This window comes from Phaseolus vulgaris, chromosome 3 (assembly GCF_051622355.1).
Source record: "Phaseolus vulgaris cultivar YP4 chromosome 3, ASM5162235v1, whole genome shotgun sequence".
Classification (NCBI taxonomy): domain Eukaryota; kingdom Viridiplantae; phylum Streptophyta; class Magnoliopsida; order Fabales; family Fabaceae; genus Phaseolus; species Phaseolus vulgaris.
The window spans coordinates 49,319,442-49,333,058 of record NC_143500.1 but is presented as its reverse complement, the minus strand read 5'-3'; the positions used below and the strand labels follow the sequence as shown (position 1 = coordinate 49,333,058).

Here is a 13,617-nt window from a genome sequence, read left to right as displayed (position 1 = left end):
ACTTATTTTCGTTAGATTCGTTGTTAAAAGTGGAACAGATTGAATTATGATCCGTTTATGTTTATAAATTGAAATTGATTATTCGTATATTATAAATAAACAAATTGTTGAAGAAAGTGTTTTGATGTGTCTAAATCCAAATGAAATGTATGAAAATATTTATTGTTGGTTGCGTGTCTAAATGTATTTAAATTTGTTAATCCATGTAATGATCTAAAATTGTTTGATTTTAATCCTTTTGGAAAATATGTGTTTTTTACAAAAAAAGTGAAAATTCAACCCGTTGAAATGTCGATTCAACCGGTTGTTTTACACCTCATGTATTTTGAAAATGATTTGAAAAAGTTTGACTTTGTTGTCAAACCAATTTAATCGGTTGATTCGTGTTATTTTTGAAGACCTTAACATAATTTTGTTAAGTGGCTTTAATATGCTGATTTTGGCTATTATATTAAATGTTTTGACCAACTGATTGGAGTTTAAATAAGTTATTTTACGCTCTTCTTAATCAACTAAAACAAATCATCCAATTAAGTTTACCAAGATTTTAAAGAGCTTTCTCAAGTGTGTAATAAGATTGTCCTGTATTAACCCGTTACTTTTAAATCTTTTTTTTAAAAAAAAATCTCTATATTGTAGCAGTTTTGTTTAATTTGGGACAATTTATTTGGTTATAACAATTGATATAATTTTTTGGACAATAAAAATACAAGGAACAATAATAAAATTGAATCAAACTTTAATATTATAATCAAACAAGAATTAATACCTAATAAATATCAAATTTTTTTTATCGACAATAAGTAATAAATAAATATGAATCACTTTAGGGATGATTCAACCCTTGTACAAGAACTCACCCATAATCTTCATCACAAGTCTTACTCCAAAGTCTGTCAAAACAGAACTCTTTTAGCTAATCCAGAGGAAGACATTTATGGGAAACAGTCAAACTGCATGAATGAATACATCATAAAATCATCCTCATACAACCCAACGGATATATGCACCAATCAGAAAATGAAAAATTCGCAAACGGTGACTTAGATGTAACTCATGACCAAGTCTTTAATTGAACTGATATAAATAATAATATCAATAATAATCCTATGAATCAAATGATATATAAATAAACTAATATATATAAAGTTTCATATATTTTATTGACAACCACCAATTTTAATTCTAAAAGCATGACATTCCTCCTAAAAAAACACCATAAATAAAAAAGGACAGACTGACTGACATGTTGTTCACCTGCAACCCAACATATTAGTAGATTAGACGGATGAAATTAATATGAATTAACGGAATAAAAAATTAATTTGTTATCTTAAATAAAGACGGTTAACAACCCACAGAGTCCAAACCACTTTTACACCTATAGATTTTAAGGTGGATTGGACATGATGGGATCATGTATAAATTAAAGGCAAAAATTACATGATAGACATACATTATATTAAATCATAAAAATAATATCAACAAATAGAATATTATTTTTTCTTAAGTAATTCATCTTAAATTTTTTAAGTTTTACTTTAAGTAATTCTTATATGTATTTAAATTTTTACTTACATTTATGGCAATTAAAAGAAATTAATAATTGAATTAAATATTAACTTTTTTCCAATTCTTTATTATTGAATACCGTTCTTTATAGAAACAATAACAATAAAAATTAAATTCTTCACACAGATCCATTTCATTTTTATGAGAAATAATTACTTTTTATCAAGTAATAAGTTAAGATTATACACGGAAGATGCTTTAATAAATAGTTTGGATGGATATTGAAAATCCTTCTAAAAAAATAATATTATTTCTCGTAATTAACATCAATGATTTTGGTTTGAGATATCCTTCCACAAATTCCAAATTTCTTAGTTGGCTATCTACAAGAAGGAAGAAATTAACCGGCATATACGCATCGAAATTCCAATTGGAACCCAAAAAGGATTTTGTGTGCATGTTTCTTTTTCTGTTAACGTTGCTCGTGAAATACTAGATTTTTAACTCTTGCAGGAAAAGAAATGTATGAAATATTATTAATATATTAATAAATAAATAAAGAATTGTAATTTATGCAGGGTATAACTTAAATTTTTTTCTAATAAAGATGCATGAAGTGTTTTATAGTGTAAAAATTTCGATTTTTATGTTAAAATCTTATGTTTATGTTTATCTCAAATGTTTTTAGAAGTCTTTAGTATAAATTCATGTTAGGATCAGCTAAAATATTTGAATCACTTTTATGTAAGAGTTGTTTTTTCTAATCATGAAATTTTCTGACATTATGTTTGTGAGATGATCTGGTGCATTTATTTAAAATTCTCAATAGAGTATAGATGAAGTTCATAAATATTATTATTAAAATTCATAAACACATTAGAATGACTCACAGCATGACCACCAGAAACAAAACAAAATTATATTAACAAATGGCTTAACAACCTTAATATTGAAATGTTTGAATAATAAAAAAATTTATAATAAAGATATTTTCATCAAATACAATTTATATATAAATAAGTTAATACAACCTTAAATTGAAATGTTTTAATAATAATAAATAGTACAACAAACATATTTTCACCTAATACAATTTGTAGTCGTAACTTGATATTAATACTCTATTTTGGGATTCTATTCAAATTTCAATGAAATTCTGACAAACTTCAAATAAAAAAAAATCTGATTTTTCAGTCTTGTTACCAATTATGATTGGGGCGCTTTGTCCCCCATCTGCAGTCTTACAAAATCTCAGTTAAACAACATAAAGACATTTAAGATTTGAAGCAAACATTTTTTGTAGCTCATAACATTCCAATCACCCAATTAACCGCTGGGTCAGAATAATGTTGGGCTCACTATTTCTCAACACCAGTCCAGACTGATCACTTCCAGGGATGCAGTTTTCCAAAGAGCTGTTGTCTTTAACTGCAGATTTTTGCATATCAAAGGAAATTGATGCTGTAGCCAACGTGCCTGATTCAAGTTTAAGGAGGGAAGAGTTCAATTAGTGTGAGATAGTTATTTCCCAATTAAATAATTTCTCCAGAAAGAAATAATGATCACCTTGAGAACAACCTAATGGATTGGTATCTGAATGGTTTGCATTTAAAAGTTGGTGCTGCAATATGTCTTCTCTGCACATCTGTTTTATAATTTAAAAGGGGAAAAGTGTAAAAAATGAATATTGTTATACTCTTAACTAGGCATATGTAACTAAAAAGTGAGCTAACCTCAGAAAAACTTCTGAGTTGAAATGATCTTATATTTTCAGGAATATGAGATTCCAGCCTAAAAGAAGTTTCAGAGTTGAATAAATATGATGCAGCGGACATGGATGGTTGATCTGCCACAATTTGTTTGTTAGGCAGAGTGGATGAATAGGGCATGGGGTTTTCTTGTTGGATAGGCAGAGTAGCAGTAGTGTTTGAAGGGATAGACCTGTTTTCTTCACTTGGATCCATTCTCATCTGAGGCAGTTGCGGGGGTTGCAAACCTTCTGGAAAGAACATAGGATGCAAACTCAACCTATTTCTCATTGACAGCATCTGGTATTAGCAAAAAACCATATTAGAAATAAGCTGAGCACTATTTCTCCTTTTCCTTTCCCTTTAACATGCTCAAAATTTAAGACTCAGCACATAAACAGTGGGTTTTGGTAAAAGGGGATACGTATCATGAATATAATTGAAGTATTTCCTGATGCATGTTGTATGCAACGCAACATAATATAGTGTTATTCACAAATTGATGTTTAGTTCAATAAACAAAGTATCAACTTGTACTAAATAAACTGTATTTTATGATTGTTCAATACTCTGATCGCAGAGCAGAGCATATTATAGCAAGGTTGCAGAACCAAACATAACAAGCATAAATTTTTTGTTATGATCACAAATGTTTGTTTTGTAAATTTGGTATCGTAACATAAATTAATGAAAAAAAATATATCAATGTCCCTTTACTTATAAATATTCTATAATTATTAAAATATTTTATAATGTTTTGTTAATGTATCATGATGTATCGTATCCTAAATTTAAAGAAATTACCCTATATCAGTGTTTGTATCACATACCCGTAAGTACCTGTCATATGGAAAATAACGTGTACTTCAATGTTGAGAGACCTTGAACCAAACTTCTTAAGGGTATTATTAGTCAAGCTTGAAATTAAGCCCACAAATATTGTTCATTACCAAATCCATGGAATATTTCCCCTCCTAAACCAGAAACTTGTTCTTGCTGGTGAGCTTGAAAAAAAAAATTGCGAGCACTAAAATTTCAAAAATAAATATATTTATATTATTTATTTATATTTCAAAAAAAGAATTGGGACATATATATAAGTTTTTTTGAAATTTGGAGGATATGATAGAGAAAAAAATCTATAGGCTTATTTTAACTGTGTTAGTTATTGTGAAGCTAATTTATAGTGACAATTTTAGTATGTGTCCAGTAATTAAAGCATCCCAATTTCTTCAGTTCTTTTAAGGATGTTATTAAAGCTATCTTCACCAAATTGCATAAAAGTCCTTTCCGAAAGTTCTTATAATTCATGCTAGAGTAGCACTGACAAAGAACACACTAGTGGCCAGACTGTTACTGCAGACATACCTCAAAATTCAAATGTTTAAAATATTGTGGATACTAATCCTTGCAATTATATGTAGTATCCAAAGTTTCTTATAAAAATAAATAACTAAGACATTATTACTCATTATTTCTAACTTCATGTAATTGCAATCTAAGAAAGGATGCTCAAGAATTAATTACGCCTCCAAAAGGAATTGGAGTAATAATGAAAGACACAGAAAGAGACACAGACCTGTACTTGCAGCTGAAGTTGTTTAAGGTATTCAATAGCTTCATCAAGCATTGAAGCCTTATCAGTCTGCCACACAACAGTCCTCCACAGTCAAAGAACAATGAATCGTGTAGCTCGCTAATCAAACAATGTAGAAGAAACCAGTGTACCTTGTTAGAATTTGGAATTAGATTTTGCAAAGCCTTCAATTTCTCATTGATCTTACTTCTCCTCCTCTGCTCTCAACAAACCACGCACCAGACATAAAAGCCAGAAATGAAAATTACTCAACCATGAAAAAAAAAAACAAAAACCCAAACACACAAAAATAGATCATCATTCAGGGGCAGAACCAGATTATTTTATTGGAGCTGCAGTTGCATTCACCCGAATCTAGCAAATTCATGCCAAACTAGTTCTTTCTTTGTGACATTGACCAAATTTGGAAACTAACTTCTTTACAAAATCGACAGGAAAAAACTGCTGTGACCTTGACAGATTCGGAGACTAAATTAATGAAATATATATTCATAAATCCTTGGTCGAGCATTAGATCAAGCAGGTTGCCACCTCAGGATACAAATTATAAATTTTCTCTGTTTTATTTCACACTGGCTTTAAAAAAATATGTGAAGATGTTTTTCATCTCAGTGGGTGCAATGCAGGTGTAGTGCAGCTGCCCCACTTCACAACGTAATTACGTACCTGCCACGAAAGGAGAAAATTCAAACCTTTTCAGACAAGTTATGAACTTCCGCAGCTCTGCTTCTTTTGGATGAACTCCCAGAACGAAAACACTTCGGTGGAATTGGAACCTCATCTACCAACGCCTCACCCTCCTATATTCAGAAAATATATATAATAATACATAACAGCCACACACAGCACACCACAAAACCTATAATAATTATAATATAAAATGAGTAATATGAGAAAGTGGAAGCAGCACCTCACTCTCGCAGTCGTACTCATCGGTTTCATTATTAAGTGGCACCGAGGAAGAAGAGACGTTGGCAGCAGAAGAAGGGTTGTAGGCGGAGATCCCATCTTGTAGTGCATTTTGTTGTGCAGTTTTGGAGGTGCAGAAGCGAAGCATGGAGATGGAGGGAGGAAGGGAGATTTGGTGGTGTGTGGAAGAGGAGGAAGAAGAGAAGAGATTGTATTGTTTTGGTTGAAGGTAGGAGAGAAGAGAAAAAGGTGAAAGGAGCGTTAGGAGTTTTCTCTTTTGACTGTTGGGGATTGGGAGTTGGTTGCAGAGGCAGGTGTTTATGTTTGTGTTTGTTAATGTAATGTGGGTAATGTAATGGAAATGGAGGTGGCTAGTTTGAGAAACCGATGGAAAAGAAACGAAGGAAATGACGTATGACATGGGGAATTGTGAACTGGTTTGGATCAAAAGTATGGTTCGCTGACACTACCCACACTGCCACGCGCCATACCACCTATTATCTCCAACCCACTTTCACCATCACAAACTCCGTTACGGAACCCCTCCTCCAACTATCAAACCATCTCAAACTTAATTTTATTTTTTCCAAATATAATTCTTTATAATATTTAACATTTTATTATAATATCTATTTTGATTTGAAAATAATTTTTTAATGTACAATTTATAATACATTTTAAAATTACATTTTAAATTTATATAATTCAAAATACTAGTAAGAGGTGAAACGAATTATACAATTTGAAAGATATTACCAAATTTAAAAAATACTTTCTAGATTTTATAATTCATAATGATTTTTTTTTTAAAAAAATAAACGTATTTTGGATTGTAGAATTTGAAAAGGTATTTTTGGATCTGGAGGTGTACATAGGAAAAAATAACATTTCCTAAAAAATATATTTTTTAAGGACAAAATGATTTTTTTTTCTGACCTATGAGTGTTCGGAGAAGCTACAGAGGTGCAAGAAGAAACAGCCAGCAACGAAATATGGAAGTCAATATTATTATTGGGTTTGGGTAGCCTGTCCTATATAAAGCCCAACTAACTGGACTTGAACCTGATATTAACTTATGGCCATTGCATTATGCACCCCATGGTTTAAAGTTGCACCTTCACAAGGGTGATGAAATATCCAAAATACTCCCGCTTCAGATTTATAAAGTAACTCCCTTTTAGATCGGATAATAATGCAAGAAGATTCTGAATATCTAGAATCTGTCTTGAAATTTGGTGTAAATTCTGAAAGTATTTAATATATTGTAAAGAGAGAAGTTGATTTTTTTTTTTTTTGTAGAAATACAACATCAGTATGAATGGCACCTTAACTCAATCCTTTCAAAATTGGAGTTGGTATGTAATTATTGGGTGAATGTAAGGACCGAGAAAAATAGTCTTAGAGTAGAAATGGTACATAGTTATTCAGGCTTCATTTTAAAAGAACCACCATCTCTCTAGAAGTTTCCTTTTCCTTTTCTCTCCCTTCTCTCTAAGATTCTGACCTCCTCACTCATCTGTTTGACGATCGGAGTCCATCATTAGACTCCTGGTAGCGAGATCTACAAGATTGCCCGATCAGAATCTTAGATAGAGTAAGTTCATTTTTTGCTCATTTTCTGAGTTAGTTTTGAAATAGTTAGGGTGCCTTTTAGTTTAAGTTTGCATGTGAGGTTTTTATCTTCAGAATTAGTCTCTGTTAGATCAGGGTCATAGTGATATAGTTAGATTTGTGATCAGAACTTTGTGGTGCAGGTTAGATTATCCTTAAGATTAAGATTTTGGTGGTTGGAGCTCTTAGTGAGATGTTTGATGAGAAGTGGTTGTTTGATTTTAAATGATGATTGATTTAAAGAGCATATATTTGGAATTAATTATGTATATAAGTAAAGTTTGAGATATATTTGGATTGTTTAGAAAGTTTAAATATGATGTGATTGAGTGGTGCATTGATATGTTAAATGATGTATGTAATGAGGTTAAAGTGTGATCAAGACATAGTATTTTCAGGAAAGGAAATACCGTGTTGAGATTGTTATTAGGGTGTATTGATTTGTGAGTGTCCTGTGAATGAGATGATCCTGACTCTACTGATATAGTGGAATCAGATAGATGAAGTTATTCAGTTGGTGAGAGTCGAAGGAGGTTCATTTGGCTGAGTCTGAGGTTTGAAAGAACTGATCAGAGCAGATCAGATGATGAGATGATGAGATATTGAGATAATTATGTGCATGACTGTGTGGACTTCACAGCAGTAGTATGACAGGTGCATGTCTCTGGATGCTAATTTCAATACACGAGTCTTCCGGAAGTAGAGTCAAGTGTCTGAGTATGTGAGTCAGTAGAAATCTGATAGGAGTAATGTGGATGATGAACGTGATAAACACTTAATGGTTATGTGAAATGTTTGAGAAATTGTATGAGAATTTATGAATTTTGTGTATCAATTTGAAATTTAAATTATATAGAAAATTTTGTTATAGCTAGCTTACCCTGTTATTCGTTTTGTGTTTGTTTCTTTATCTGTGATGATCGTGTGGTACACGGGAGTAGACGAGATTGCAGGTAATAGAGCTCCTAAGTGAGCAACTGGAGGATGTGAAAATTTTAATTTGAATGCTCTGTTTGTTTTTAAAACTTTTGATGTATATATTAAAATCCCTATGAAGAGGGATATTTTTTTTTAGATACAATTATGAGATAGTTATATATATTCATATGTTAAGTAGATAGTGTTTATTTTACTTTTATTTTATTATATATGGGTAAAAAATTAGGAATGTTACATTTGGTATCAGAGCAGTTCATCTTTAAGGTGACCTGAGGGTAGTGGGTTCGTTGTGTTTCTTCTGGTAATAGATTATTGTTTGAGTTTAAATTAGAAATATAATGAAAAGTTTTCTGATTATTTTATTTTTAAAAAAAATTGTTTTTTTTATCTTATTGTACTTTGTTGTGCTCTAGTTAAATGTATGTTTTAAATAAAAAATTTAGTATTAAGAATGAAAGATCTTGAAAAAAAAAAAAAACTTCAACATCTATTGCACTGTTTTACTTTTATTTTGGTTTAAATATAAATAAACAAAAATTGTGATATTGTAAATCTGAGTTTGTGGTCATTGTGTGGTTAAAGGGTCTCTTGCATACAATTAAAAGAAGAAGATGCTTTATGTTGATCTCAAATTCATAAGGAATATGAACCTGCTAGTTATTTTAGGAAATATGAACAACTAAATTTAAGGAGACAAATCCCTGTGATTTTGAGATTATTGTTTTTAATACATAAACTCTTAGTATTAATTAATAGCGATATATGACTATTATAGAGAAGAAAATTACAGGAAGAATAACATATAAAACTTCCTAAGATATACAATTAGCACCATAGTTTTGACACAATTAATTATGTTGTTCTCTTTCGTGATTCAATATAGATTGTTTGTTTCAGCTTTTATAATTTCTATGCAAGATGGAAATATAGATTGTTTGTGTTTCAGCTTTTATAATCTCTATGCAAGATGGAACTAGTGTAAAATAAAAAATAGGTGGAACATTCCTTGTTTCTTAAAATAAATAAAAAGTTTTCTTGTTTTTGTGTATTGCTTGTTATCTTAGTTTAGCATCTTAAATAATTTTAAATATGTACAAATGCAATTATGCTTAGAAATCATTGGTCAAGAAACTTTCTCATCTGTGATAAATACTGAAGTAATGGATGTTGTTTGAAGTTAACAAAAGTGGTTTTCTAAGCTTGCTATAATGTATTATGTTGAAACTTTGCTTCTTTTATTCTTGTGTGTTATATTTTATTTAATTAAGTGTTTATTTATTTATTTGAAAGTTTTCCTTTAGATTAAAAGTTTTACACTAATAATTATTTTGGTGTAATGCTTTATATATTAAAAGTTTTATGATTTTGTTGATAAACTCAAATTCTATATGATTTTGAGACGCTTGTCTTTGTAGGATCTAGATGTTATCTTCTAAATGAATTGATTCTTTATCAAATTCATTTTATAGGAATAGGAATATAAAACAATAGTTTCAAAATCTCTAGAAAGTAAAATGGATAGTTACCCAATAAGTGTAGAGCAAGTGCAAGTTAGATTTAATTGTGTCAAGGTTTAGTTTCAGATACATATAAGTTATGGAGAGTAAATAAGTTGTATGTGGGATGTTACATTTGATATGGCCTGTTGAAGTTTGACATTGTGTTGTTTTATGTGGTTACAGTGGTGATTGTGTTTCGATTGTATGATGATTCATGAAGGTTTGTTTTGATGTGTATTTGTGATTTGTGTATCCTTTTATATGTGACTTGCTTGTTTTCAAGTTTTAATTGTTTCTGTTAATGGTTGTTTACAAGAGTGAGGTTGGAAAGAGCACAAAATATTTAATTTTATTGTCATTTGTTCCTTGAAGAGTACCTATGTGACCATAATATTATTATTATTTGCTACTTGTAAGGAGACTTAATGTTTTGAAGATTCAACCATAAAGATTGTTGCTTTACTTGTATTGAATTTTACCTACTTGAAGATTTTCTCTCGTTCTTCCCTTTTGTCTCTCATTGTTATACATTAGTCCCTTTATATATTGTAGTAATCACCTAGAAGCCACAACACACTGAAATAAATTTTGTTTTTGTACGAATGTGTGGTTGTAAAGTTTTCTTTTTCACCATTCTTGCATTGTGAAACAGTCACTTTTATTGTCACTTGAGATTTTCTCTTGCACATGATATCATTGTTTGAAGATTCATATTTGAATTACCTATGATACCAAAACGAAAGAGAATATTCTAGCTAGCTTTACTAGATAAAACTCTTATTGGATGTTAGTTGAGATTGATTGCCACTGTAAATGTTATGTTTGCAATGGTATGATTTTACAGGTTTTCAAGTTAATAGTATGCACATCTTTTTATAGTGCATTTAACTGAATTATCATCACTGGTTGTTGGACTGATAATTGATAATCAATTGTATTGAAGTCATGACTCTTAATCTTATTTATTCTCATTCTAAGCTCTGGTCATTTAAGATAAGAAGTTAAATACTAAGGTTATTGGTAATTTTCCTATTATTGTTAATATCGGAACCTATTGTTTATTTTTAAGGAGTAAATGCTTATCTTTTAAAAACTTACTCAAGATACCTAATATAAAAGTGAACTATTTGTTATACTTGGATGGGAAAATAGTAATTCAGTACTCTTTGTATTTTGACAATATTTTCTTATGTGGGTTTTACTTCTATGGGAACTATATATGTTCAAACTTTAAGATGTGTGCATGCAAAGCATTTATAATTTTTAGCCTTTATTATATTTTTTCATGGGAATTGGAGGGTTAGTCATGACTTTTGGGAATTGGTATTGTGATTAAACTTTTGTGTTTCATTTCAACTCCATCTCTCTTGATTTTCAAGTGTTTTTTTTATATACCAGTATTATGTATAATAGTTTTAATTACAAGTCTGATATGGATTTGTCATTCTTTACAAAAAATTTGAATTCCCGAGTATTCGAGACAACTTTAATTCAACTACTTTCTTTTAGTGATAAACAAACTCAATGAATTCATATATGTTTTGCAGTACTAAGAATTGAGGTGTCGATCCTGATGGTGATATTCCCCATCTTGGTTAGGCTATGGTCAAATAAGTCAAAGTGAGACTTATTATAGGGTATCATAAATTCATAATAACTTGAGAGTTTAGCTAATTTCACTTGCCCGATGCACTAAATCTGAAGTTTCATTACACACATTAGCCAATGTGTTTGTTGTGATTTGAGAATTCTACAAGAACCAAACCTACATCATTCCTTTAGACTCTACATCCTGACCCTGGTTTCTAGATGTGAAATTCTCTTATAATGCTCACTCATTAAAGTTAAAAAAAAAAGGCTAAATTCATGGAACTTATACTTAATTCTTAAATTTTGTATACCTGTGTAGAGACAAGAACATTTTTATTAACAATGACACTACTTCTTGCACTATTTTTGGTAGTTGAGCTTCACGAGACAATTTTGAATGTAGTGTTAGTTTGTACTAGAAGATTTGTGTTTGTACATGTGCATGATATTGCTAGCTCACTTCAATAGTAATTTGTTGGCCTTGTTTGAAAAAGATTAATTTGTTTATTTTTCCTTTATTCTTCCTTATTTGTTCTGCCTGTGATGCAATATGTGGGAGTCATTGATTGGGTTGGCTGGATTAGAAACCAGAACCATTGCATTGGATATTGTAGAGATTTTTTTTTGTTTTTCTTTGATGTTCTCTGGATCTTACGGTCACAATTCTCTTAATTTATTTCATTTGGTTTAAATAAATACAACAAATTATTCTTCGTGTGATTGTTTCAAATTAAGTATGTCTTGTCAGGTTTGATTGACTTCACTTGTGAACAAAATATATTTATTTTAACATGTGATAATAGCTTCATTCACCAAAACACAGTAACATATGGGTATACAACCCCATAAATAGATCCTTACTAGTTGTTGACTTTGTAATTTATTATTGCCATCATTTTTATGAAATAAAAAAAAAATTGCTTACATTTAATAATCGAATTTCATGTCCATGGCTAGACACTAGACACTGCATTTGTTTTGAATCCAATGTATGCATACATCTGGTTTTGTTAGTATAATTTATTTGTTGGATTTGTGTGTCGAAAGTACAATAGATAATTTGTGTGGAAGAATCAGGGATGATAAGTTTAGTGATGCAACTTACGAATTAGAAGGAACCATTAGAGAAACGAAACCTATCCTTATCTCTTTTCTGGTAAGTCAATTTTCGGGGACGAAAATTTTTCTTGTTGGGGAGAATGTAAGGACCGAGAAAAATAGTCTTAGAGTAGAAATGGTACAATTAAAATGACACCTGAATATTTTATTATTAAAGTGAAAAAGCTATATAAATAGAAAATTAGTTATTCAGGCTTCATTTTAAAAGAACCACCATCTCTCTATAAGTTTCCTTTTCCTTTTCTCTCCCTTCTCTCTAAGATTCTGACCTCCTCGCTCATTTGTTTGACGATCGGAGTCCACCATTAGACTCCTGGTAGCGAGATCTACAAGATTGCCCGATCAGAATCTTAGATAGAGTAAGTTCATTTTTTGCTCATTTTCTGAGTTAGTTTTGATATGGTTAGGGTGCCTTTTAGTTTAAGTTTGCATGTGAGGTTTTTATCTTCAGAATTAGTCTCTGTTAGATCAGGGTCATAGTGATATAGTTAGATTTGTGATCAGAACTTTGTGTGCAGGTTAGATTATCCTTAAGATTAAGATTTTGGTGGTTGGAGCTCTTAGTGAGCATCTGCTCAAGTCCAGGTAAGGGAAGCTAGTCTTATTCTTTTCATTAAAACCCTAGGTTAGAAGATTCTGGATGTGGGGGTGACGTGGTCACCAATTCCAATTGTTTTTGTTTGCAGGATTGTCTCTTTTGAAGAGTAAAGTAATATATTGACTAAAATAGTTGACTTTGAATATTTTATATTGATTTTAAGGTGAATAAGTTGTTGAAGGGGTTTGTGATTGAGAATTGAAAGTGTTTGAATAATAATATAAATGAGTTGAACTTGTTTTAGAATATTCTTTTGAATTACTTAATGAGATGTTTGATGAGAAGTGGTTGTTTGATTTTAAATGATGATTGATTTAAAGAGCATATATTTGGAATTAATTATGTATATAAGTAAAGTTTGAGATATATTTGGATTGTTTAGAAAGTTTAAATATGATGTGATTGAGTGGTGCATTGATATGTTAAATGATGTATGTAATGAGGTTAAAGTGTGATCAAGACATAGTATTTTCAAGAAAGGAAATACCGTGTTGA

The 13,617-nt window shown here is 30.4% G+C and overlaps 1 protein-coding gene across 3 annotated transcripts; it reads right to left on the bottom strand.

The window, feature by feature from the left end:
• Window positions 1-2,619: 2,619 nt before the first annotated feature.
• LOC137808292 (transcription factor SPATULA) lies at window positions 2,620-6,233 on the bottom strand. Of its 3 annotated transcripts, XR_016519252.1 has the most exons (8): window positions 5,768-6,194; window positions 5,550-5,657; window positions 4,989-5,054; window positions 4,840-4,905; window positions 3,454-3,560; window positions 3,246-3,358; window positions 3,079-3,157; window positions 2,620-2,988 (listed from the first exon to the last, which is right to left on the bottom strand). XR_016519252.1 is itself a non-coding variant. In XM_068609324.2 (7 exons), exons 1-7 carry the CDS (start codon window positions 6,185-6,187, stop codon window positions 2,831-2,833), a joined length of 1,212 nt encoding a protein of 403 aa, XP_068465425.1. In that variant the 5' UTR covers window positions 6,188-6,233; the 3' UTR covers window positions 2,620-2,830. The 3 variants fall into 3 exon arrangements, 2 of the variants coding, with proteins under 2 accessions (XP_068465425.1, XP_090155821.1); XM_068609324.2 differs by having other exon boundaries at window positions 3,246-3,560; window positions 5,768-6,233; XM_090299695.1 differs by lacking the exon at window positions 5,768-6,194 and having other exon boundaries at window positions 3,246-3,560; window positions 5,524-5,570.
• Between the last annotated feature and the right edge of the window lie 7,384 nt (window positions 6,234-13,617).

Bases quoted from the DNA above. Each gene is read 5' to 3' on its own strand.
- LOC137808292 (XM_068609324.2), bottom strand. From the start codon at position 6,187: ATGTCATACGTCATTTCCTTCGTTTCTTTTCCATCGGTTTCTCAAACT. The intron at 3,561-4,839 runs GTCTGTGTCTCT...TGCTAATACCAG, and splicing joins AACTTCAGCTGCAAGTACAG to ATGCTGTCAATGAGAAATAG. The intron at 3,158-3,245 runs GTTAGCTCACTT...ATTATAAAACAG, and splicing joins AACTCAGAAGTTTTTCTGAG to ATGTGCAGAGAAGACATATT.